Source organism: Rhipicephalus microplus, chromosome 6 (assembly GCF_043290135.1).
Source record: "Rhipicephalus microplus isolate Deutch F79 chromosome 6, USDA_Rmic, whole genome shotgun sequence".
NCBI lineage: Eukaryota > Metazoa > Arthropoda > Arachnida > Ixodida > Ixodidae > Rhipicephalus > Rhipicephalus microplus.
Genome location: NC_134705.1, coordinates 13,379,221 through 13,404,533, shown reverse-complemented (window position 1 = coordinate 13,404,533; position 25,313 = coordinate 13,379,221). Strand labels below are relative to the sequence as shown.

Genomic DNA, 25,313 nt, shown 5'->3' with positions numbered 1-25,313 from the left:
GGCTTTACTTCAAACGAACTTTCACTTAAAACAAACAATATCCTCGCGACTGTAAAAATATACATTGGTTTAATGGCACAAAATCGCACTTACAACGAACTTCTCCGAGCGCCGCCGATCGGTTACAGCGAATGGGGTCAGCACTCTGCAGACTTCCCGGGAAACCTCTTTCGGCCCCCGATCAGGCATCGGCGAGATGCCCATACATTCTTATTGTTAAACACCGACCCTGCCTCCGTGCCCCTCTAGTTGCCGCTCTCCCCGACCGCTTTTTGTTATGCACCCCTCCGTCCTTCGTACCCCCCGCTACTCTGAGCACCTTGCATTGCCAGGTGAGGCCCGTGTTTTCACACTGCCACCGATATTTCAAAGACCAATCCGCCATCTCCTCTGTTTTTGATCGCTGGTACTGTCGTTGGCGTAGCCGTCCTAGAGTGACCAGACCATTTGCCAACATCGTCTTATGTGGTTCTTAAAGAAAAAAGAAGAGAAAAGTGAGCCCCGTAACTGTCTGCATCAGCGTGCGACATCTCAACAATAGCTCACAAAGGGGTAGGGGTAAGGAGATTTAAAAGAATAGGGTTAAAAGGTATATACAGAGAGAGGAAGGAGAAAGCGAGGCGCAGGGACAGCGAGCGATGGAAGTAAAGAAAAGATAGGAAAGATAGACACCGTCGCAGGAGTCCAAGGACGGGGCACCACTCGACGAGAGCTCTGATTGGCGTCAGGAGATGGCGTAGGGCGAGTCCAGTCGTCGGCCACCAACTCCATACGATCGTCTGCATCTAGTGCACGCACGTACGCTACCCTACCAATTCTGATAATTCTCGATTCGTTACATGTTTAGGACCTGCTCTCGCTCACTTCGCACTAGGCTCAGCATGCCCTTCGCATGCGTGCGGAAACACGAAAACGGTTGTTAATTTGCGCGGAACTAATCGCGAAATATCGAAGTCGGGGAGGTCATGCAAACCCGCCGGCACAACAAACGATTTTTTGACCACAGCCGCCAATTCTTTGAACACCACCGCACACGCCAATCCAGGCGGCTGTGCTTTGACCTCACTGCGCGCTGGCAATCTTTCCATTTTTTTTCGACGCGCGAGTGGCGCTTTTCTTTGACCTTTTAAGTAAGTTACCCGGCCTGCCTTCTTCTCATATGTTTTGGTTTTCAAGGTCGCCCTCCCGCTGTATACTCCTCTCTCTTCCCTCTATCGCAACTCTTTGCTTTTCTTCTCTCGCAAATCTGCTCTTCTCTCTTGATCAAAACGCCTTCACTTGTCTCCACCGCTCCACGACACCAGTCACGCTTGCTCGAATTCAGAAGTCTTGTTTTTCGACTAAAAACGGGCCCAGAGCTGTTCCACACGTTCTGGCATGTGTGTCGCGTGTGAGGGTCTTCCTCGCTCTTGGTGTTCCTGTGTGGTCAGAACACAGACGGAAGGACTTGCACGCTTTTTCCTGCCGCTCAACAAAAGGTCAAAAGTGTGACCGCTTGGCTTGGGCGTAATCAGTGTGTTAGATGCCGCGTTGCAGAGCACTTACTCATAGCTGTTGACATCCTGGCAGCCAACTTGCCACTTCGGCGTTGGCTTGCCAAGCCAACTTGCCGAACAGAACCGCTGTGGCGGCAATTCGTGGCAGCGCGCCGTCGACTCCGACGTGAGAGAGCGGGTGGGACATCTGTTGCGATGGTTTCATTACGGCCGATGATGATGCCAACACTGCCGAACCGTGCACAGATTAGGGCATAATGAAGTACGCGTCAAGAGCGATTTGAAGGAATCGGATTGCGAGAACAACGAAACTTTGGAGCCAGTGCCTCATGCAGCTTATGCCACGGGCCTCAGCAAAGAGCACGCTGCTGTTTGAAATAAAGTCGGGATCGCCCTTATCGCTTCTGCTATTCGAAACACGTGCATCACGGACTTTTTTAAGCAAAAATTTTCTTGTTTTCACTCGCAAATTTTTTTAAAAACTGTGTTTCATTTACTACGAACTTCGGAGTACAGCGAACGGATGCTGTGTCAAGCTCAGGGCCGTTACAAGCGGGCTCGACTGTATATAAATACGCATACATATACAATGATTGACGGTGGTGGCGAAAAACCAGCCCAGACTCTCTATATAGTTATTGTAGCAATAAAAATCAATTTTTCAAAACAACTCATGTATGTCTTCACATATGAACGGACGGGACGGCACAGCTGGCTGCTGCGAAAGCACGAGTCAAAGCTTTGGCTTTGCTTGCTGCTACATAGTTCGGACAGGAACGCCAAAAGGCTTCTAGCCTTTTTTACGTCTTTACCGCCTTTAATCTACCGCCGCCTCAGCCACGTGCCCACAGAGTTCGTAGATCGCTATCACATCACTGCGACCGTGATTTTGTGCGCGGCAGTTGCGGCAAACAGTAGTTTTACTTGCTATCCATGTGCCTTCAAAACTAAGTCGTTTTATGCTATCTACGATCGCAACTGCCGCGGTTTTGTTCACAGAGTTTGCGGAAAGCAGCATTGCTTTGACTGGTGGACCGCTGGACGCACGTACACTTTCTGAGTTCTGTCAGTAACGTGGTCGCCATAGATGATCGTGTCAAACGGCCGCGGTTTCGCCCACAGCCGTTGTGGCAACGACAATCACACGCACTGTAAAGAACAATGCGTGCGCTGCTCACAAACGTACTTGAAAAGCTTCGAGCACGCTGCTCTCGATTGGCCTTTGTTCAACGGTTTCGGTACTTGAGTTCACATCAAGCACCGCGATTGGGAAAAAGTGTTCGAAACAATCGAATTTTGGCCCAATGAATGCCTTAATTTGGCTGGGGATCTCACAAATTCGTATTTGCTGGTTTCACATCACCGAGACTGTACTGTACGTTTAGATGAACGCCTCTCAAATTCGTTCATAATAAAATGCGCTGGAGTCGCAAAAAGCCTGGAATGAATTGACCTGCATTTTTCCTTTATCAGCATAATTGGGATACCGTCAGGGCCTGTTGATGTACTACTAGGAACTCTCTTCTCAGCCCTTTCCCACTCTCGTTGTGAAAATGGAGCCACTGCGCCACTTATACACACCAATACATATTGTTCTTTCCTGTTGGTGGAAAAAAAACGGCACAACGCTGTTTTTGTGGACTCCGCGACTAGTTACGGGAATGCGCAGAAGCCAATCCCGAAGGCCACACTATTTTATTAACTCGATTTTTTTATCTGAAATTAAACATTTCCTGTAAGATTTCAGGCAAAATTCATAAAATCCTAAGCGTGATCGAAATTTGTACATTTTACTAGAAAATCTGAAGAGTTGACAGGTATGTTTCATTCTCCACCACAGAACCAGCACTTTCGAGTTCAGCAGTGCCTACTGAGCAGCGCGACGATTGTGGGGTCTCGATTTGGCAAGCGCCATGCTCTTAAAGTGAACTGACACAGCAGAAGCGGTCAGACCAAACCAAGCCAAACAACTTACATTTACTTAACTATTTTAAAAAATTATATCATGAGCGAATAACATAAATTGTGATAAACACACTAAGACATCCTTACACAATATTAAACAACACTCAACAACATGAAAAACAAGGTGGTGTCGCTGTGTCGCTAACGCCTGGCTCACCACGTGGGCCCACCGCAGACGGCCTGCGGTGTCCCCGGCAGACCCGCCGCTGGAGGCAACCGTCCGCGCCCCTGCCCCTCGCCAATAGAGACCAGCTTATTTCTTGTGCGCCGCCACCAAGGCGAACTGCCAAGCGTCGCCGCCGGCACTACCAATCTAATCATAATGATGATAGCGTACCTACCACTCAATAGTTGTGACCTTAAAATACAGCTTTTGCGCAAGACACGTACGTCACACGGAGCAAACAACTTTACAGGAGGTATTAGCACCCCTCCCCCACGATTTGTACCTCTTCTGGTGCTGCCGAGCCTGCTGGAGGGCAACGTCCTCTTCGAGGGATCGCCGGCGTGCCTCGGCCAGAGCCTCCTCGTACGTCTTCTGGCGGGTGCCAAACACTGACACAAAGTACACCACCACCAATGACACCAAAAAGATGGCAGCCGCACACAGGGCCAGCTCCATCGCACCACCCCCTTCCTACACCTGCACACAGAGAAGCACCTTGTGAACACCAAATGGAAAGGAATCGAAAAATAACACAAAATAAATATATTACTGGCATATTTTCTACAAACTACCTACATGATGGTGAAGCACTCCAAAAAGCGGAGCTCTTGGTGTTTCACGGTGAGTGCATGCAAGGTTTTTTTCTCGCTTCGGCCATTCCATAGTTCATTCCGGTTTTTAGCGTAATTTACCTATGTGTACGGGGCATTTGGCAAGCACTCTCAAATTATGACAGGTAGATTGCCACTATCCCTCAAGAGGAAGGTATATAACAGCTGTATCTTGCCGGTACTTAGCTACGCAGCAGAAACCTGGAGACTTACAAAGAGGGTTCAGCTTAAATTGAGGACGATGCAGCGAGCAATGGAAAGAAAAATGGTAGGTGTAACCTTAAGAGACAAGAAGAGAGCAGAGTGGATTAGGGAACAAACGGGGGTTAAGGATGTCATTGCTGATATCAAAAAGAAGAAATGGACATGGGCCGGGCACGTAGCACGTAAACCGCTGGTCGTTAAGGGTAACTAACTGGATTCCCAGAGAAGGCAAGCGCGTTAGGGGGAGACAGAAGGTTAGGTGGGCAGATGAGATTAAGAAGCTTGCGGGTATAAATTGGCAGCAGCAAGCACAGGACCGGGTTAACTGGCGGAACATGGGAGAGGCCTTTGTCCTGCAGTGGACGTAGTCAGGCTGATGATGATGATGATGATGGGGGCATCATTTGCACATTACTTTCAGTTGACAGTAGCGCCCTGTTCTGTGTCTGCTAAAGTCTCCGTTTTTAATAGCACTTCAAAGTGATGAACACTCACCAACGCACAGTCACTATAAATGTTGATACCTTCTCAATGTTCTATCATAAGTGCTATTCTATTTTAAACTGGTGATGATGACCTGGTAGTGTTAATCCACTCCAGTACATCTCCAACCATTTAGTAGTCTTCCTGTCTGTCTTACAATCTAAATGTTTCACATGAAGATCATTATATGATTACAGCTCTGAGCGAATTGATAAAAAAAAGATGATGATGATGATGATAATACATCTTGTTTAATGGCGCAAGGGCCATTGATGGCCAAAGAGCGCCAGGAAATGATATCGGATCGGAGCAATAGTTATGTTAAATGGCTGTAAAAGGGCCTAAGATTCTACACTCTAAAGGTGCGTAGGACATATATTTAATAAAATTATGAAAGTGAAGTGAAGCACGCCTGGTGAGAATGAGTTCTAAGTAATCATGACACCATAGAATAGGAGTGTTATATTAGCACCGATGCCTCGCCAGCACCCTCGGTCCCAAGGGCCAGGAGACAGGTGCTCTCTTTGGATGTGGCATCCGCAGCAGCAGCCTCTTTTCAGAGGCCGTGCTACCGATCACTTGAGTGGATAACATGGAAAGTATTTACTTCCTTTAAGAATGCATTCAATGCATTATATTTAAAAAGAGGTTCACGACCAATAAACATAGTTGGATGATGGGGTATGTGTTCCTTGAACGCTAGTGGAAAATGTTTTTCCTGTAAGCCTGTAGCTCAGTGCATTCAAGGAGTATGTGGAGTACGGTAAATGGACGGCCACATCTGTGACAGCTGGGTGGGTCTCCACCGGACAAAAGGTGTGTGTGCATGCTGTGTGTGTGTCCCATTCTAAGCCGACAAACTGACCTCTGTAGGGCGCGTTTTCGACGTGGGTGGCCAGTTACCGAGGTATGGTTTGATCAAGTGTAACTTGTTATGAGTTTGTAGATCCCATAACTTCTGCCAGTAAGCCCTGAGCTTTTTCCATATATTTGGTTTTAGGTCCATTATAGGGACAGCAACTGAAGTGTTGGCAGTGCTTCCGTTGATTGATGTGGCGAGCTGGTCAGCCAACACATTTCCTTCGATCTCGCGGTGTCCTGGCACCCAGCACACGACGATATGTTGCTTGGAAGCATAGGCCGCGCAGAGTATTGAATAGAGGGAGATAATTACAGGGTTTCTGTGTTTCTTAGATTTTTTCAATGCTTTTATGACACTCAAGGAGTCTGTGTATATAACTACCCTTGGCGTATTCCATTCTTTGATGTGTTTAACGGCTACGAATAACGCATAAGCCTCGGCTGTAAAAATGCTTGTGCTGGTGGACAGAACGCCGACATCGGAGAAGGATGGGCCGACCGTCGCATAGGACACGCCAGTATGGGACTTGGATGCATCAGTATAATATTCTGGACAGTCATATTTATGGTGCAGCTCTAAGAAATACATCCGAATGTGTATGAGGGAGGCATGCTTTGTGACAGCTACGAAAGATGTGTCACAGTCTATAACCTGCCACTGCCATGGCGGGAGCCGCAGAGCGGGGGGGCTGAGGTGATATTCAAGCAGTGGGACATCTGTTTCTTCAGCTAGATCTCTAACACGCAGCGAGAAAGGGCGTGCCATTGCGGGTGGATTGCAAAAATGTTGAAAGCTGGACAGGTCGTTGATGGTGGAATATGCGGGTTGCTCACTGTTCGCATTTAATTTAAGGAAATATATGAAGGAAGAATATGTTCTCTGCAGATGGAGTGACCACTCGTCCCATTCCACATAAAGGCTTTCAACTAGGCTTGTTCTAAAGGCGCCTGTGGACAGGCGGATGCCTTGATGGTGAACAGGGTCGAACATTTTGAGAGTGCTTGGCGTGGCAGAGTGATAGACTATTGCCCTATACTCAAGGCGTGAACGTATAAGGCTTCTATACAGATTCATGAGGCACTTTCTGTCGCTGCCCCTCGTTGTTCGTGACAGCACCTTTAGGATATTCATTGTTTTCAAGCATTTATTTTTAAGATGTTTTATGTGCGGTACAAAGGTTAACTTGGCATCCAAAATTATACCTAGGAACTTATGTTCTGAGTTTACAAGTAGACACTCACCCTTAACGACCACTTCGGGATCAGGGTGCAAGCCTTTTTTTTCGTGAAAAAAGAACACAGGTGCTTTTCTGTGGGTTCAGTTTGAATCCGTTTTCATCAGCCCATTTGGATACCTTGTAAAGGGCAAGCTGAACCTGTCGCTCACAGATCCCAAGAGGACACGATTGAAAACCTCTGTGCACATCGTCGACATATGTTCAATAAAAGATGTTACGTGGGATGTACAGATGGAGAGAATTCGTTTTTATAATAAAGAGCGTACAGCTGAGCACCCCACTTTGTGGCACTCCGGTTTCCTGTACAAATGTTCGGGACAGAACATTGCTCACTCTAACACGGAATGTACGATCTCAATACTCCAAACCTCCACAATCTCAATACTCCAAACCTCCACGTAGTATCGTAGGCCTTCTCCATGTCGAGGAACACAGATAAGAAAAACTGATTATGAACAGAAGCCTCACGTATGTGTGCCTCCATACCGCAACAATTCGAGGCATTTCGCCCATTTTGACGAATTCGCCAAGACAGAAATACACACTGACGCAAGCAGCGTAGGTCTTGGCGCCGTTCTTGTGCAGAGGGCTGACGGACTTGAAAGGGTTATTAGTTGTGCCAGCCGATCGCTAACCAAAGCAGAAGCCAATTATTCCACAACAAAAAAGGAGTGCCTCGCCATCATCTGGGCTACGTCGAAATTTCGCCCCTACCTCTACGGCAGGCCCTTCAAAGTTGTGAGCGACCACCACGCCTTGAGTTGGCTAGCCACCTTGAAGGACCCTTCAGGTCGCCTCGCACGATGGAGCCTGAGACTTCAAGAATATGACATTACTGTCATTTACAAGTCCGGCAAAAAACACTCCGACGCCGACTGCCTCTCTCGTGCGCCTGTCGACCAACCACCACCCGACAACCCGGATGACGACTACTTCTTGGGAACGATAACTACCGACGACTTCGCTGAACGACAGCGGGCTGACCCAAAACTTAAGGCCCTAATAGGATACCTCGAAGCCAGGACCGTCGAAGTCCCAAAGGTGTTCAAGCGCGCACTTTTGCGTCGTTCTTCCTGAGAAACGATCTTCTACAAAAGAAAAACTTTTCACCTTTTCGAGCTAAGTACCTCCTCGTGGTGCGTTCAGCTCTGCGACCAGAACTCCTACAGGCCCTGCACGACGATCCAACGGCAGGGCACCCCGGTGTTTCTCGCACGCTCGCGAGGATACAAGAAAAGTACTACAGGCCACGTCTTACCACCGACGTGACTCGTTATGTGAGGACATGCCGGGACTGTCAGCAATGCAAGACACAGCCGACAAGGCCAGCGGGACTTTTGCAGCCAATTGAACCACCTTACCGACCTTTCCAGCAGATTGGTATGGACCTACTGGGGCCGTCCTCAACGTTGGCTTTCGGAAACAAGTGGATCGTGGTAGCTACCGACTACCTCACCCACTACGCCAAGACAAAAGCCCTTCCCAATGTCAGTGCATCCGAGGTAGCTAAGTTCTTCGGCGAAAATATCGTCCTACGTCACAGTGCCCCGGAGGTCCTTATCACCGACAGAGGAACGGCAATTACTGCCAACTTAACTCAAGCGATCTTGGCATACAGCCAGACAAACCACCGCCGGACGACAGCGTACCACCCACAGACCAACGGCCTCACCGAGCGGCTTAACACGACTATCGCCGACATGCTGTCAATGTACGTCGATGTCGAACACAAGACGTGGGACGCCATTCTGCCGTACATGACCTTCGCATACAACACGGCGGTGCAGAAGACGACGCAGATATCTCCATACAAATTGGTCTACAGAAGGAGCACGGCAATGACGCTCGATGCCATGTTACCCAACGTCACCGACGAAGAAAACCTTGATGTGAGTGAGTACCTTCAACGCGCCGAAGAAGCCCGACAACTCACGCGTCTCCGTATCAAGAATCACCAGACGACCGACAGCCGCCATTACAATCTTCGACGACGCTTCGTAGAATACCAGCCCGGTGAACGTGTTTGGGTATGGACGCCGATACTAAGTGAAAAGCTTCTGCGGTGGTACTTCGGACCGTACAGGGTGGTTAGACGTCTCAGCCAACTTGATTACAAGGTTGTCCCCGATGGCATCACGAACTCTCAATGACGCCGATCGCGACCTGAAGTCGTCCATGTCGCGCGCCTCATGCCGTTTCATGCGCGTCAATAAACTGAAACAGTGTTTTTTTTTGTATTATTATTGTATCGTAACATATTCATTGTACTTTCTGGCATTATTGTTGTACCTTCATCTTAAGTTAAAGCATCGGAACGATGCCTTTTTCAGAGGGGGCAATGCCACGTTCCATTTCCCAAGTTCTGTTATCGTCCCAAAACACCACACAATTCTCAACGCAAACCGCGCCTGCAGTTTTCGAGAAGCTTCCGGACTGTAGTAGATCTTGCCTCTTCTGCGAACTGTACAGATTATTCTGGAACCTATGCCACAGCCAGCGATAGCGCTAGAACATTCGACGGCAAGAGTATAAATGCCGACACGCTTCGTTGCTTGGCAGTAGTTGATCGACGGCCGCCGCTCCGTTCGCCGCTATCAGTCCAAGACTGCTACTGTAATCGGACTTTCCGTTTACTGGGCACAGGTTCGCCCAAATAAACAGTTAAATTCCAACGCAAAGTCTCTTGTCTTTGGCCACGTCACGACCACGTGACAATACATATAAGATGGTCGGTGGTAGATCGGCCCTCTCTGAACCCGCACTGGTGTGGGTCGAGCAATTTGTTTGTTTCTAAGTAGTGGAGTAAGCGGCAATTAATCATTTTTTCAAATAGTTTGCAGAGGCAGCTTGTTAACGCTATAGGTCTGTAACTTGATACAGTAGAGGAATCCTGTCCCTGCATCAAAATTGGAATTATAACAGCCTCCTTCTAGGAGGAGGGGATCACACCTGAAAACCGTATGTGATTATAAAGAGAGAGGAGGGTTTCTTTAGTTTCGGAGGGTAGTTCCTTCAGCATCACGTACAATACGTTGTCAGAACCTGGGGTAGTTGTATTACAGCAGCGGAGTGCTGTTCGCAGTTTTGCTAAGCAGAATGGTTCATTATATGCCTCATTTCTTGCAAATTTTCTTTGTAACTTTAGTTTTTCTATTCGTGCTTTGTAATTCTGGAAGGTTTTGGAGTAGTGTGAGGAGCTCGATATGTGTTCGAAATGTGTGCCAAGAAAGTTGGCTTGATCCTCCAAGCTTTCCTCGAGGCTATTTACTAGTGGCAGGAAATACGTTTGTTGGCCCTTCATTTTCTTTACCTTATTCCACACTTTTCCCTCATCTGTGTATGAGTTAATACTCGATATAAACTTTGTCCAGCTCTCTCGTCTAGCTTGTCGACGCGTTCTCCCTGCCTGCGACTTGACCTGCTTGAAATTTTCTGCGTTTTCTGCTGTTGGGGAATCGCGAACCAATGCCCATACTTTGTTCTGAGTGGTCGGTGCTTTCCTGCATGCGCGGTTTTACCATGGGACTCGCCGTTTAGAAGACATGCCGCTCGTTTTGACAATACATTTAAATGCGGCATCAAGTATAAGAGCTGTAAAATACGTGACAGCGTCATCTATGGTCAGGGCAGACAGCTCAGTCCATGTCATGTGTGTAAGAGTTCTATACCCTTCCCAATCAGCTGAGTCAATCTCCCATCGAGAAACCTGCAGGGGTAGTTGATCTTTGTTCGGCGCACTCAGGATGATTGGGAAGTGGTCACTCCCATAAGGTTCCTTAAGAACGTTCCACTTAAAAACAGGTAAAAGAGACGGTGATAAAATGCTAAGATCTATGGAGGAGTACGTGTTGTTTGCAAGGCTAAAGTACGTAGGCTCCTTTATATTTAAAAGACAAACTAGAAGAGAAAAAGAGCTGTTCAATAAGACGTCCTCGTGCATCACAGTGAGCATCGCCCCACAGGACATTATGTGCATTAAAATCACCTAGAAGCAGAACCGGCTCTGGGAGTTCATCTATTAATGGTTCTAGATCACGTCTGTGTAGCTGTTGATGCGATGGTATGTACACAGAGCATATGGTAATGAGTTTATTAAACAGTACAGCTCGAATGGCCACTGCCTCAAGGGCCGTTTAGAGCTTCAAATGCTGGCATGCTATGCTTCGATCAGCTATAATGGCCACACCGCCAGATGGTACGACAGCATCCTCCCGGTCTTTTCGGAAAATAATATATTGCCGTAGGAAGCCCTTGTGTTTGGGAGTTAAGTGCGTTTCTTGCACACATAGCACTTTCGCGTTAAACTTACTCAGAAGTTCTTGGACGTCATCTAAATTTCTAGGTATTCCTCTTACGTTCCACTGTATAATTTTGTCCATAGTGGAAAAAAGGAAAAAGTGCTGCATGCAGAGAAGACGGAGATTAGCTCATTTTACAGGGCCTTCGTCAGGTCCTGTAATCGGCGTTTTGTCCTTTTTGGGGCGATCGAGCGAAGCTCGCCGCTCCTTCGGCGCTTCCTGCACCATTTGGCTTGAACTGGTGTCCATAGCCTCTTGCGAGGCACTGGACACCCGCTCTACAGAGCGATCTGCGTGTCGCTTAGACTTCGCCTCCGTCGACGAAGTCTTTGTCCCCACCGAGCTGGAGGTCAATGAAACACCCTTGGCTTCGTGATTGCCCTGGCTGCTGCCAGAGCTTGTAGAGGTCACTGGTGTGGACAGGCTGAATGTGGGCAGGGCAGCGCTGGCTGCTCCCGCCGTAGGGACTTGTGGCGTTGGCCTCGGCACGCTAGGCGCGGTCCGGGCAATTGCTAAGGGCCTTTGTGGTGCCGCTCCTCGTTGCACCACTTCGGCGAAAGGTGTTTTTAGTGCCAATGATGACGAGATCCGTTGTCTTGCTTCCCTGAATGTGATATTTTCCTTAACTTTTATAGTTATTATTCCTTTTTCTTTTTTCCAGGCTGGGCACGCTCTGGAGTATGCGGGGTGACTACCTTCGCAGTTTGCACAGAGGACCTCGTCATGACTACATTCATCAGCACTGTGGCTGGTTGTGCCACACTTAGCAGACATCAGCTGCCCTCGGAAGCTCTGGAATGCATGACCAAATCGCTGGCATTTGAAAGAACGCCTCGGGTTTGGAATGAAGGGTTGGATATGGAGTTTTATATAATCAGTTTCGAGAGCATCAGGTAAAGTGGTTGAGCTGAAGGTGAGTATCAAGTGCTTTGTTGCTATTTCGTTGTTGTTACGTCTGATTTTGATGTGCTGGACATGTATTACACCTTGGTCCTTCCATCTATCAAGGAGCCCTTCTTCACTCAGTGTCATCAAATCTTTGGCCGATACCACGCCCTTCACCGTATTCATAGTACAGTGTGCGCTCACAGAGACGGGGATGTTACCAAAGGCTGCAAGGTGCAAGAGTTTATTGTACTGTTCCTTGTCTTTTAATTCGAGAAGCAAATCTCCACTTGCCATCTTCGTGACCTTATAACCGGTTCCAATGGTCTCTCTCAAGCACTTGGCCACAAGGAAGGGCGAGATTGCTCTAGTTTTTGTAGATGATTGTTCGCAGTGGAGGACATGGTATTTTGGGAAAGTTTCTCTGTTTTTGGGCTAAAGTAGTGAATTTGCGTCGGTGTGTACCGTTTTCGAGGCACAATCAGTAAGAGAGGGGGTCGAGGATCCCATAGGAAAATATGGATTTTTTTGGTAACGGCGCCTACCACCCACCACGGAGTCCAACAAGAGGACGTGGCAGAGCATGTGGACATGTCTGCGCAACGCCAGCAGTACGCAGTTACTATAACACAATATGGTTTACCCTAGTTTGGATAGCCACACAATTAACCCTTCCAGCCAGGAAAAACGGAAGTAAATTGAAGAGAGGAGAGAACAGGAAAGATTGAAAGTGAGAGGGAAAGACGAAGATGAAGAGAGGGAAAGACAGGAAAAGGCGACTGCCGGTTTCGTGAAGCTGGGGCCAAAGGGGTGTGTTGCCGCCGCTGGGGGGCCTTAAAGGTCCAATCACCCAGCATTGCCTCAACCCCCAGGATCCCCTTTTCCTTGGACACGGCTCAGCCACGCACGGCTAAGCGTGGGAGGGAGTCGAAACTTGCCCGTTAGCTCGGGTCCGTGGTGTCGCTACACACCAAACACCTATTTGCCCAGGCACCCCTGTGAGGGATAAAAAAAAAGATAATTGGCTCCAGTCACTGAAAGAAACCGTGTCAGTAAATTGAAGTTGTTTTGTTTTTTTTTGTCAGTTAGTAAATAGACATTACAAAACTAATCCATCAGATATCTTGGTTCCATCAACAGGTTATGCAACTAGAACCCAATATTCACAAACAATAAAGCCTCTTATGCAAAAAATATTCTTTCTTCTTTCTTACAATAAATGATTGTGACAGCCTGTCTAAAGAGATTGTAATCCAAAAATCTTTGGCACCGTGCGAAGAGTATTTGATTTGTTAAAGTGTTCAGTAACCTGTTCTTGTTCTGACAGCTTCGCCACTGTTTTGTTGCTCTTTTTGCACATATATAAGTTTTTTGTCCGTTTATTTATTGTACTATTCTTACAATTTGTTGTTGTTTGTTTCTTATTGTACCAGTTAGACAGCAGCATTTATGAATAAATAAATATCACAGAATTATGTGGTACAAGCGTATATTGCGATCGGGCATCAACATGTGATCATCAAATGACTACATGTTTTAAACCCAGCCATCCATTACAAAGGGCACACACGTTACTGCATCTATTCCCTTGAAGGGGCCTGGCAACACTTTTCGAGCATGGTCAGAAAACGCTGCCGATCGGTAGTAGAGGCTCCCGACAACACGCGAGTCAAATGTTATAGTGCAGGACGCGACCTGGAATTGACAATAAATGATCGAAGGCAGCTAAAAATTGTTTCCCCTTCTCTCGACAAATCACAGAATAAGCCCCAAAATCACTCGTAGTAAGCCTATCTATCAGCCGATGGGTGATTTGAACCTGGCGCGCTCGCTTGTTAAAGAGATCGTTGCGAGACGCCGTCACTTGTCTACGCTATCGCACTGAAAAAGCCGCGTATTCGAAGAAAAAAAATATGTGCTCAATGTCAGAAAAGCGCATGTGACTTTTTTTTTTTTTTTTTTTGCCCCGCCCAACCTTCCCTGTTTTACTTCCAGCGCTTTCGTCGGCACGAGAGAAGAGAGAATGCGATTGCAGCGTGTGACAAATCTTTGTAACTCCTCTCGTACAGGACGGATTCTTAAAAGTTTTGCAGTGTTGAATTTGTTAGGCAATACGCTTTTCCAGTAAATTAATTTCATAGTTACCCGAAAAAGTGTTTCAGGGCCCCTTTAAGACCACTTGGGGCGGTTCGAAGAGGTTTCACGCGCATAATTCCTCGTGGTTTCAACCAAGCTACCCATAACACACTTACACAAGCCACTTTCGACTTTATCGACAACATCGTAGCAGTCCACAACTTCGAGTAATATCATACAATGAAAAGTATGCACTAAGTGGTTGAAGTACACATTAGAGACAAGGCATCGGTACTGCGTTCAACTATCGAAGGGGAAGCTTAAAGAAACACTAAAGAAAACAATAACGTAGTTTAGATTGATACACTGCACTGTGAGAACTCTAATGTCTTAAGTTTCACTGTCATAACGCCATTATTAAAAAAGAAAATCAAGGTTGAAGATTCATTTATAAATTTTACACGTTACCTCCCCACATGATGCAACAAATTTCAAAATGTATTTTTAGCATTTCAGGGACAATGACTCGATGAAATCTTTTGAAACTGGTGCAAAGACTACTCGCTTTCAGTATTTTTATTCCTGTACGACCCTGGTCATATGAAAATCATTAGGAGGGCCACAGCATCATCGTGCATAACACTGGCAGTCAGAAGATCATGTGAGCTCAAGGTCAATGACAGTATCCAGCCAAAATCCACAAAGCTCAAGATCAGCGAAAGACTGGCGTCAGCTTCGGTCACTGAAAAATTGCTGAACAGTTAGCTTGGCAGCCCTAAGAAAGCCCCAAAAGAAAATGAACAAACTAGAAACTTATGCGTAATTAAATTATGCCCAACACCTCAAAAATATAAAGAAAAAGCATGTCAAAAAAATTTGTTTTGCCCATTTGAAGCACAAAGACTTGAGCAAGCAAGTCATTTCCTTCGAAAGTACACCTGAAAACATAAGCATGCAAACAAACATTTAGAATGCGAGGCCATAGTCTATTCAGTTCCTTTCGCATGCGATGCGGAAAACACTGTCAGGCAGACCCGGCGTTGCATAAATACAAGAGGACATAGGTACACCACAGAGATGATGCAGTCACCAGGGCACTTAGCTACTTATTCCGCAAGATGCCAGTGTGATCTCATGTTTAACAAAATGCAGAAGCTGGTGCATCGCAGCTCTAAAATAACATGTGAAATCATGGAAGCATATTTTATGTTTAAATCACACCATCATGTGAGCTCTGCATACATTACCCTCCAGCGAGGCAACTTCTAACTTTATTGACCACTGCCAGATTAATAAAGTGACACATCATCATCATCATCAGCCTGACTACGTCCACTGCAGGACAAAGGCCTCTCCCATGTTCCGCCAGTCAACCCGGCCCTGCACTTGCTGCTGCCAATTTATACCCGCAAACTTCTTAATCTCATCTGCCCACCTAACCTTCTGTTTCCCCCTAATCCTCTTGCCTTCTCTGAAAATCCAGTTAGTTACCCTTAATGACCAGCGATTGTCCTGTCTATGCGCTACATGCCCATGTCCATTTCCTCTTCTTGATTTAAACTAATATATTGTTAGCCCCGTTTATTCCCACTCTGCTTTCTTCTTGCCTCTGCAGGTTACACCTACCAATTTTCTTTCCATTACTCGTTGCGTCGTCCTCAATTTAAGCTGAACCCTCTTTGTAAGTCTCCATGTTTCTCCTCCATAGCTAAGTACCGGCAGAATACAGCTGTTATATACCTTTCTCTTGAGGAATAGTGGCTATCTACCTGTCATAATATGAGAGTGCTTGCCAAATGTGCTCGACCCCATTCTTATTCTTCTGGTTACTTCAATCTCAGGGTATGGCTCGGCGGTTATTATCTGCCCTAAGTACACAATATATTACAACTTCATGTAGACTATTACCTATCTCAAAGCGCTGCACTCTTGCGAGGTTGTTGTACATTACTTTCGTTTTCTGCAGATTAATTTTAAGACCCATCTTTCTGCTCTCCTTGTCTAACTCCGTAAACATGAGTTGCAATTCGTCCCCTGAGTTACTCAACAATGCAATGTCATCGGAGAAGCACAGCTTACTAAGGAACTCTCCATCAACTCTTATCCCTAACTGCTCCCATTCTAGGCCTCTGAAAACCTCCTGTAAGGACGCAGTAAATAGCAATGGAGAGATTGCATTCCCCTGCCTTACACCCTTCTTGATTAGTTTTCTGTTGCTTTCTTTATGAAGCACTATGGTAGCAGTTGATCCCCTGTAGATTCCTGCCAGGATGTTTATATATGCTTCATCTACGCCCTGATTCCGCAGTGTCTGCATGACTCGTGATATTTCTACTGAATCAAACGCCTTCTCGTAATCTATTAAGGCTATGTATAGTGGTTGGTTATATTCTACGCATTTCTCTATTACCTGATTATTAGTATGAATGTGGTCCATTGTTGAGTATCCTGTTCGAAATCCTGCTTGTTACTCTGATTGATCGAATTCTAATGTTTTCTTAATTCTGTTAGCAATTACTTTTGTAAATAGCTTGTATACTACGGAGAGCAAGTTGATCGACCTGCAATTCTTCAAGTCCTTGTCATATCCTTTCTTATGTATTAAGATGATGTTAGCATTCTTCCAAAACTCTGGTACTCTTCCCGTCAGGAGACACCTTGTAAACAGGGTGTCTAGTTTTTCTAACACAATCTGTCCTCCATCTTTCAGCAGATCCGATGTGACCTGATGCTCACCAGCAGCTTTCCTCTTTGCATGCTCTCCAAGGCTTCTCCGACTTCTATTATTGCTGGTGGGGTGTCATCTGGGTTACTGCTAGTTCTTATAGTATTAAGGTCGTGGTTGTCCCGGCTACTGTACAGATGTCTGTAAAATTCCTCCGCTACTTTAACTATCCTATCCATATTGGTAGTTATTTTGCCGTCTTTGTCCCTTAGTGCATACATCCGATTTTTCCCTATCCTAAGTTTCCTCTTCACTGGTTTGACGCTTCCTCCATTTTTCAGAGCGTGTTCAGTTCCCTTCGTACTATACCTTCTTACATCGGACACGTTACGCTTATTAATCAACTTCGAAAGCTCCGACAGTTCTATTTTGTCTGTTGTACTTGAGACTTTCATGCTTTGACGCTTCTTAAAGAGATTGTTCATTTCCTGAGAAAGCTTGCCAGTGTCCTGTTTAACTACCCTGCCTCACACTTCCACTGCACACTCCGTAATGATAATCGTCAGATTATCATTCATTGTGTCTATGCTAAGGTTGGTTTCCTCAATTATAGCCGAGTACCTGTTCTGAAGCGAGACTCTGAATTCCTGTACTTTCCCTCTCAGTGCTAGCTCATTGATTGGCTCCTTGCGTATCAGTTTCTGTCGTTCCTCGTTTAAGTCTAGACGAATTCGAGACCGTACCATTCTATAGTCAATGCATCATACCTTGCCAACCACTTCCACACCCTGCACGATGCCTAGGTGTGCACCTATTATAAAGTGTATTTCGTTCTTAATTTCGTCATTAGGGTTCCTCCATGTCCACTTACGGTTTCCTCGTTTTCGGTAGAAGATATTCCAAATCCGTAAATTATTGCGTTCTGAAAATTCTACTAATAGCTCTCCTTTGGCATTTTTAGTACCGATGCCATAATCTACTGCCTGGTCTCCAGCCTGCTTTTTCCCTGCCTTTGCAGTAAAGCCTCCCATCAGTATAGTATACTGTGTATTTACTTTACTCATTGCCGATTCCACGTTTTAATAGAAGCTTTCAACTGACGCGTCATCATGGCTGGATGTAGGTGCATAAGCCTGTATCATCATCTTGCATCACTTATTGAGTTTAATTACGATACCTACCAGCCTTTCATTAATTCCATAGCATTCCTCTTTGATGCCAGCTATGTTTCTGTGAATTAGGAACCCCACTCCCAGTTCTCTTCTGTCAGTCAAGTCCCGATAGCAAAGGACGTGCCCATTCTGTAGCACCGTATAGGCCTCATCTGTCATAACCTTACTGAGCTCTATTATATCCCAATTAACAACCTCTAGCTCCTCGAATAGTACAGCTAGACTTGCATCACTAGATAAGGTTCTAGCATTAAACCTTGCCAAGTTCAGGCTTCAATGGCGGCCTGTACGGATGCAGAGATTTTCAGCACCCCCTGCTGCATTGCAGATCTGACCGCCGCCGTGGTCTGTTGCTTCGCAGCTGCTGGGGACTGAGGGCTGTGAGTTATTTGACGTTAGCATGTGGGAGGTAGTGGCCGGATACTGCACCAGGGTGGCCAATCCCTCTCTGGTGAGTAAAGCTTTAGTTCTGGAGCATTTTGGAGCAGGCAATCTTGCTATTCGAAGTATTTTACAGCAGTAAAATTTTAGTTTTGGAGCAGGTAATCTTGCTATTAAAAGCATTTTACAACAGTAAAATTTCAGTTTTGGAGCAGGTAATCTTACTATTAGGAGCACTTTGGCATAGGTATATATTCATAATGGAGCACTTAATAAAAGTACCTCAAACACTTTAATATTAAAGGGATGCTGACCTAGAACAAAAAATCTTTTGAGATTGAAAAAGGCTTTGAGAACTTTGAGGTCGTTCTTTTTACCATCTCAGGTTAATTATTTGGGGAGAAAATATCGGTAATGCATTTCATCATAATCATCATCATCATCAGGCTGACTACGTCCACTGCAGGACAAAGGCCTTTCCCATGTTCCGCCAGTCGACTCGGTCTTGTGCCTGCTGCTGCCGATTGATACCCGCAAACTTCTTTATTTAATCTGCCCATCTAACCTTCTGTCTCCCTCTAAACCGCTTGCCTTCTCTAGTAATACATTTATAAATTACATATTCCTCAATTTCGTGCTGAAATCTCGGCCCATGATACCACGAATTTCAATGTGTTTTTTTTTTTACTTAGCTACATTCGCTCAAAATAATTTCCCGGGATTCATTTCACGCTATGTCTAGAGCCACCTCAGAAGTCAGTTTACTTTGTTATTAGTACTTAAGAGCTATGTAGGACATAGTAAAAAAAAGCCAAAATTTATAAAGCCACGACAATTGATGCATTAATGCAACTATGTGAAGCCACCCGAATTTTTTTTTTTTTGCATTTTCTTTCTTACCGAGAAAGTTCTCGTGGCAAGCATGATGATTTTAGAATTATGAAAGCGTAATTTACTAATGTCGAATCTCATTAATTTGAACACACTTAATTCAAACTTCGGGTTGTCACAAACAAGCACTCAGAAACAGAGCGCGCCGCCGAATTCTGGCGACAGTGACGATACCATGCGCTAGAGAAACGCCTCAAGGTCAACGCTAAAGAAGAAAACAAGCATCCAGAGACACTTCTGGCACGCCGTCTCTCTCCCCCTCGAAAGCCTAGCTTCGCCGACCAACCTCCTCCCATCGGCCGCTGAGCAAGCCCTGGAAAGATCTGGAAGGAAAGGCGCGTGGTGATGTAGAGTTGCGTCACATGTTGCGGACGGTCCTCGAAGCGCCTCGCTCTTTTCCCAGCCTTGACTGTGCATCGCGCCGACGAAACGATTAGAATTTTCTGGAATCTAGCGCGAAAGCTATTTGAGCGAGCAGCAGAGAAAAGAAACCAGGAGAAGAAGGAAGTTTGTGCCAGTGTGCGAAGGGTCTTTTTGAACACTGTCAAAATTTGGGCTTGTTGGTGCATTGTGACGACAGAAAATAGCGCAAAGAAACGGGGACACAAGACGAGGACACACGGCACAGGCGCTAACTTCCAACATAATGTTTATTACCACCGCACACTCGCCTATATCACCAAGAAAAATAACATCACATGACATGAATGATGCGCACAAAAGATTAATTTCTTAGAAAATACAATTCTTTATCACCGAGCGTAAGAGAGGGAGTGCTGACGCACTTAGACCCCAGTGAAGCGATAGCCTCAGCCTCAATAATCTCTCTAGTAAGCTTGTCAAACATACTCTTGACAACTGTGCATGCATTGAATATCGGCGCGCAGCCGCAGGATTTACAATGTATGGCCAACCAACTTCCCTGGCCGTTTTTCACATTATTACAATGTTCTCTTAATCGATCATTAAGACAACGGCCCATCTGTCCAATATACTCTTTACCACAAGAAAGCGGGATACGATAAACAACGCATATGATACAGGGAACATAAACAGTTCGATGCTTCTTACTACAACCTTTGGGTTTTCCGTCACGGTCATGAAGGCCACACAGGCTGACCTACTTCTTTGGAGCCGAAAAGACAACCCTAACTTCAGAGCACTTAGCTTATTTCTTTATGTTGTGCGATATCTTGTGATAGTATGGTATGGCGACTAGGTGCTTCGGTTTCTCAGAGTCACGAATCGCTGTACATCCTGGGTTGCGAAACGTACGAAGCAAGCCTTCTGCAACTGAAGTTTGGACGTGCATAGGATAACCTGCTTTCAAAAAACGGTCTGACTGATTATGAAAACTATTGGCGACTTCGTGCTCACAAGATTTCCTTAAAGCATGACGAAAACAATGACCGATGATGCCTCTTTTCACTAGTTTGGAGTGAGCTGATTGGTAAGGAAGGACCGGTTTGTTCATACGTGGTTGGTAAGCCCAACATATGCGGTTAAGATGAAAGGTGAAGAGGACATCCAGGAATTTTATGGCATTGCTTTCAGGCAGTTCATATTGCCACGTTCCATTTCCCAAGTTTTTGTTATCGTCCGAAAACACCGCACACCGTGAGAGTCAAGAGTTTAAAACACTCAGAAAAATGTGAAATTATTTTTGCCAAACCTGCCTCATCCACTACCGTGTCGTTAGATAATAAAACAAGATAGTCATCGACATACCCGAACACTTTTTTTATCTTCAAATTATCAAGACGTATGTAAATTGATCTGTCAATTCTACTTAAAAATATGTCGCTTAAAATAAGCGCAATGCAGGACCCAATACAGATTCCGTCCTTTTGAATAAAAGGCTTGTCATCCCATGAAATGTAGGTCGTCTTGAGGTAAAATGATAAAAGTTCTAAAAACCCACTGACAGGAACACCTCACTCGGTTTGAAATCTAACAGAGCCAAACAAATCTATGCACTCATCAACCGCAGGAAGCAACTGATCATGGAGAATAGAATAATACAAATTTTGCCGTGTCGGCGAAGGCTTTTGTCCTCAGTGACAAAGCAGGTAATGAAGAGGGTTTCCACCTGAAGGGTGAAGGCTTATGCTACAAGCAGAAGAGTGTGTCTACCGCTAGCAAGCGAAGACGCGTGGCAGTAGCTGCGCATGGGAAGCAGACGTGTTACCAGCCTAGAAATTTGGTGCTTCAAGAGCAGCCAAAGGAAGACACGAGGTTTCCTGGAAGAGCAACTTTGGGGGCAGCGGACTGACAACAGCGCTGGACTTTGAGTGAGTGATTCTTGGAAGAGTATCATTCAGACTTTGTTCCAAGGACTTTGCACAGAACAAGTTTTCGAACTCTCTAGTCTTCAAGTGTCTTGGTTGTTTGAAGCATGCGTTTGCATTGTAGCGCGTATTGTTGTTTGTGTCCGTCGTTTCGAGTGTAGCCGATTGTATTGTGTAGTAGATTGTTTGATTGGTGAAATATCGTACTGAACTCTTGCCAAGTGTGCATGTTTGCGTATTGTTTGATCTGCCATGCTTGAGAATATAATTTTGTTTTGTTTATCAACTCTCGGCTCTGACTCGTTCTTAGGACCACAGCCGGCGTCTGCTGGCACGTCAAATAGAACCACTTCTAAATTGTCCGTGCTTTTGTGGTGCAGTTCAGGTGGCCGGTACTCCAGCCATCGGAATTAGCCCGGTGATCCCCTCCATAATTAACAGGACCTGTGACACCGGTTAATTATAACTGACACTGTGGTCCTGTCAATGTTATGTGTATTCTCCAATGGACGAAAACGTCCTGTCATTCGAACGCGCAAGCTCTTACGATGGTTAATTCGAACATATCGCGCTCCGAAATGCTCTCAGCACCACGCCCAATCCTGCGGCAGCACCTTCAACACCTCAAGGCTGCGCACGAAGGAAAAGAAGAAAAGGAAAGGCTAGGGTGGAACGTCTGCTCTCTCTCAAATGCCGATCTAGGACGCGCCTATGCCATACTTCTCCCTTTTCCATCCCTGCCAGGTAGAGACCCTTTAGAGTTACTGTGTATGCTACTTTTAGGTAGCTAAAGGTAGCATATACAGTAACTCTAATACCCTTCTCCTTTCAACTCTGCTCGCAGAGAGAGGGGGAAAAAAACGGTTGCGGAATGGTGGCGGTAGTGGTCAGAAGAGGAAAGAAGAAGAAAAGCGTTCAATTTTTGCAGCCCTGTAGGGAGCACGGTGCAGCGCCTCCGCTTAATTACTGTATAGGCTACCTTTAGAGGTAGCATACACAGTAACTCTACGTCCGCGGTAAGTTGGCTTTCTCTCAAATGCCGATCTGCGACGCGCCGGTGCTACGCCTCACCCTTTCCCGTCCCCGACAGGTAGAGACCCTTCTCCTTTCAACGCCGCGCGCGGAGAGAGAGAGAAAAAAAAGCTGTCGTGGAGTGTTGGTTATCTTTCAAACACTGATCTGCTTCTATCCGCGTGGAAACGCTCCTCCCTTCTCATCTTGTGCTGACCCCGCTGCCGCGGCAGCGCAGAGGGTAGCAGTGGAGACGCAGTCGTCGCAGTCTTCTAGTATATAGGTGTGATAGGCCTGTTCGCAGAAAAGTAAAGAATTCTCTCATTAGACTCGACCGCTGTTGCCAGTAATTAAAACGTTATTTATAGTTATTTAAATGCTGCCGCAATTACAGTGTCTAGCGATTTTATGATTTCTGACGTCGTGCCGGGAGCCCCATAAAACTGTCCAGCGAGCCGCATGCGGCCTGCAGGCCACAGGTTGCGAACCTGTGAGATGGACAGTTTGGCGCAGTTTGGTGCAGCTTACGTCGATTTCTTCAGGTTGGCGCCGCGAATCTCGTTTGGCGCACTTTGGCGCAGTTCGTGCAGAAGTGGTATCCCTGTAACTCTCACAGATACATGCAAAACAAAATGCACTTGTAGCATGGTCGATTATATCTAGGCATCAGGACCAATTTCTGCCTTTACCTACAAAGATTGACAACTTTAAATACCCCAGTTTTCCTCAAATTATTGAAGAGTGGAACATGCTCCCTCATAGCACAACCGCAATTAATTTTTCAGAGAAATTCGAAAAAATGGTACTGGCCTATTCTTTCATGTAACCATTTGCCGAGTAATTTATCGTTTCGAGCAGTGGCGGACGAAGAGTCTAAAGTTAAGTCATTGCGCTGTTCCCGCTGGAAGATAATGACGTCAATAAATGCGTGCGAAACAGTAGCAAAGCAGATGTTGAACACGTGCAGGTGTTCGTATTATCATCAGTTGTAGACAATGAAAGGCGTGAAAGACAATGGCTTCAGGATGACGTCGTTCACTGTTGTGTGCAACATGAGAGTAAAATTCCTGGAGCCCAGCAAGCACGGCAGCCAGAACTGTCTCCGGGAGTAACAAGCAAGCATAGGAAACGATGGTCTGTTACAATCGTGCACAGAAGCCTACACAGGTATACACAAAGTTTTTGAACAGCAGATATGACTGCCAAGAAATCTTGTTCTGTCCCAGTGTGATATTTCGCAGCCTTGCTGAGAGAACAACTCGTATAGGCAATGACGTGCTCTCTGTCAGCAAAGTCATGTGGAATCGACAAAAAAAACAGATGAGAGCAGAAGCAGAAAAGAAAATACTCTCTCCGTCTGCGTCACTACCATCTAGCCATTGCATGCCGAATAGCAATCTTATCGCACAGAAACTAGATGAGGCGGCCTCAGGACAAAAAGACGAATATAACAGCAGCATACAAACCAGGGTTCTAACGACAGAAAAGGCAAACCAAGAGCCCAGCACTGAAAAACCACTTCCAAGTGTGAAGACACCTTCCAAGACTTTAGAATTCCCGTCAACAGACTGTACCCACGCAGATATATTAAAGGCTCGGCAGACGCACTTAGACTTAATACGACAACGTATGAGAACGGACGCCCAGAGGAAAGTACTCTCTCAGACAATGTTGATTGATTGATATGTGCGGTTTAACGTCACAAAACCACCTTAAGATTATGAGAGACGCCGTAGTGGAGGGCTCCGGAAATTTACACCACCTGGGGTTCTTTAACGTGCACCCAAATCTGAGCACACGGGCCTACAACATTTCCCCCTCCATCGGAAATGCAGCCGCCGCAGCCGGGATTCGAACCCTCTCCGACAATGTCACCGCAATCTAATAATTAAGTCATCAATGACCATGTTGTCCCACAGAACGTGGATGAGTGTACCAAAGGACACATAAAGGGACAAAATGACAGCACGCGAACTATAACTTCAACTACAAAGAAGGCCTCTACAAAGAGGGCTGCACCCATCAAGTTATTGATAAGAAGTCTACAACAACTGCAGTGTTCGAGGTGGAAGGCATTCCCATGATTGAGATTGAAGAAGACCTTCTTCATCTAAAAGGCCATTCACGAGATATTAATAATGGGTCCAAGCGAAGGCTGGAAGACTCGGACGTTACAAAGCCCTCATCAGCCTGCGTTCAAGTGACCAACCGAGGAAAAGGAAGGCCAGCTCACAAAGCGAGAAGAAACAGAAGAAAGAAAGGAAAGGCCATGACGACACAAAAGCAAGCCTCTTAGATTGGTGAAAGCTTTAGCTGTTCGGGAAAGCTGCAGAAGCTATTATTCAAAGGAATGTGCATGGCACATTATTTCAGCGAATTTGTGAAATGCCCGCACAGTGTCACAGCGGCGAATGAGACGGACCAAAAGAAGACGCAGCCAAAAAGCTGAGGCTTTCAATGTAAATGCCACAAGCAAGAAAAAGCCAAGAAAAAGGTTCCTTAGAGATAGCTTCACAAGTACCCCCTAGAATATTCTTATCTGTGAGCTCCAGAAACCAAGAAAACCTTCTCAGCGAGAACACAGGTGCGTCGATGTCAACACACTCCATAGCACAAATGTGG

At 45.9% G+C, this 25,313-nt stretch overlaps 1 protein-coding gene across 11 annotated transcripts in view; it reads right to left on the bottom strand.

Annotated features, from left to right (window-relative positions):
• Positions 1 to 25,313, bottom strand: part of LOC119167714 (uncharacterized) — a 537,665-nt gene that overhangs the window by 497,628 nt on the left and 14,724 nt on the right. For all 11 annotated transcript variants that reach the window (XM_075865823.1, XM_075865821.1, XM_075865822.1 and 8 more), the window contains exon 2: positions 3,911 to 4,104. In XM_075865823.1, coding sequence (XP_075721938.1) covers positions 3,911 to 4,083 — 173 coding nt within the window. In that variant the 5' untranslated portion in view covers positions 4,084 to 4,104. The remainder of the gene's footprint in view (positions 1 to 3,910; positions 4,105 to 25,313) is intronic.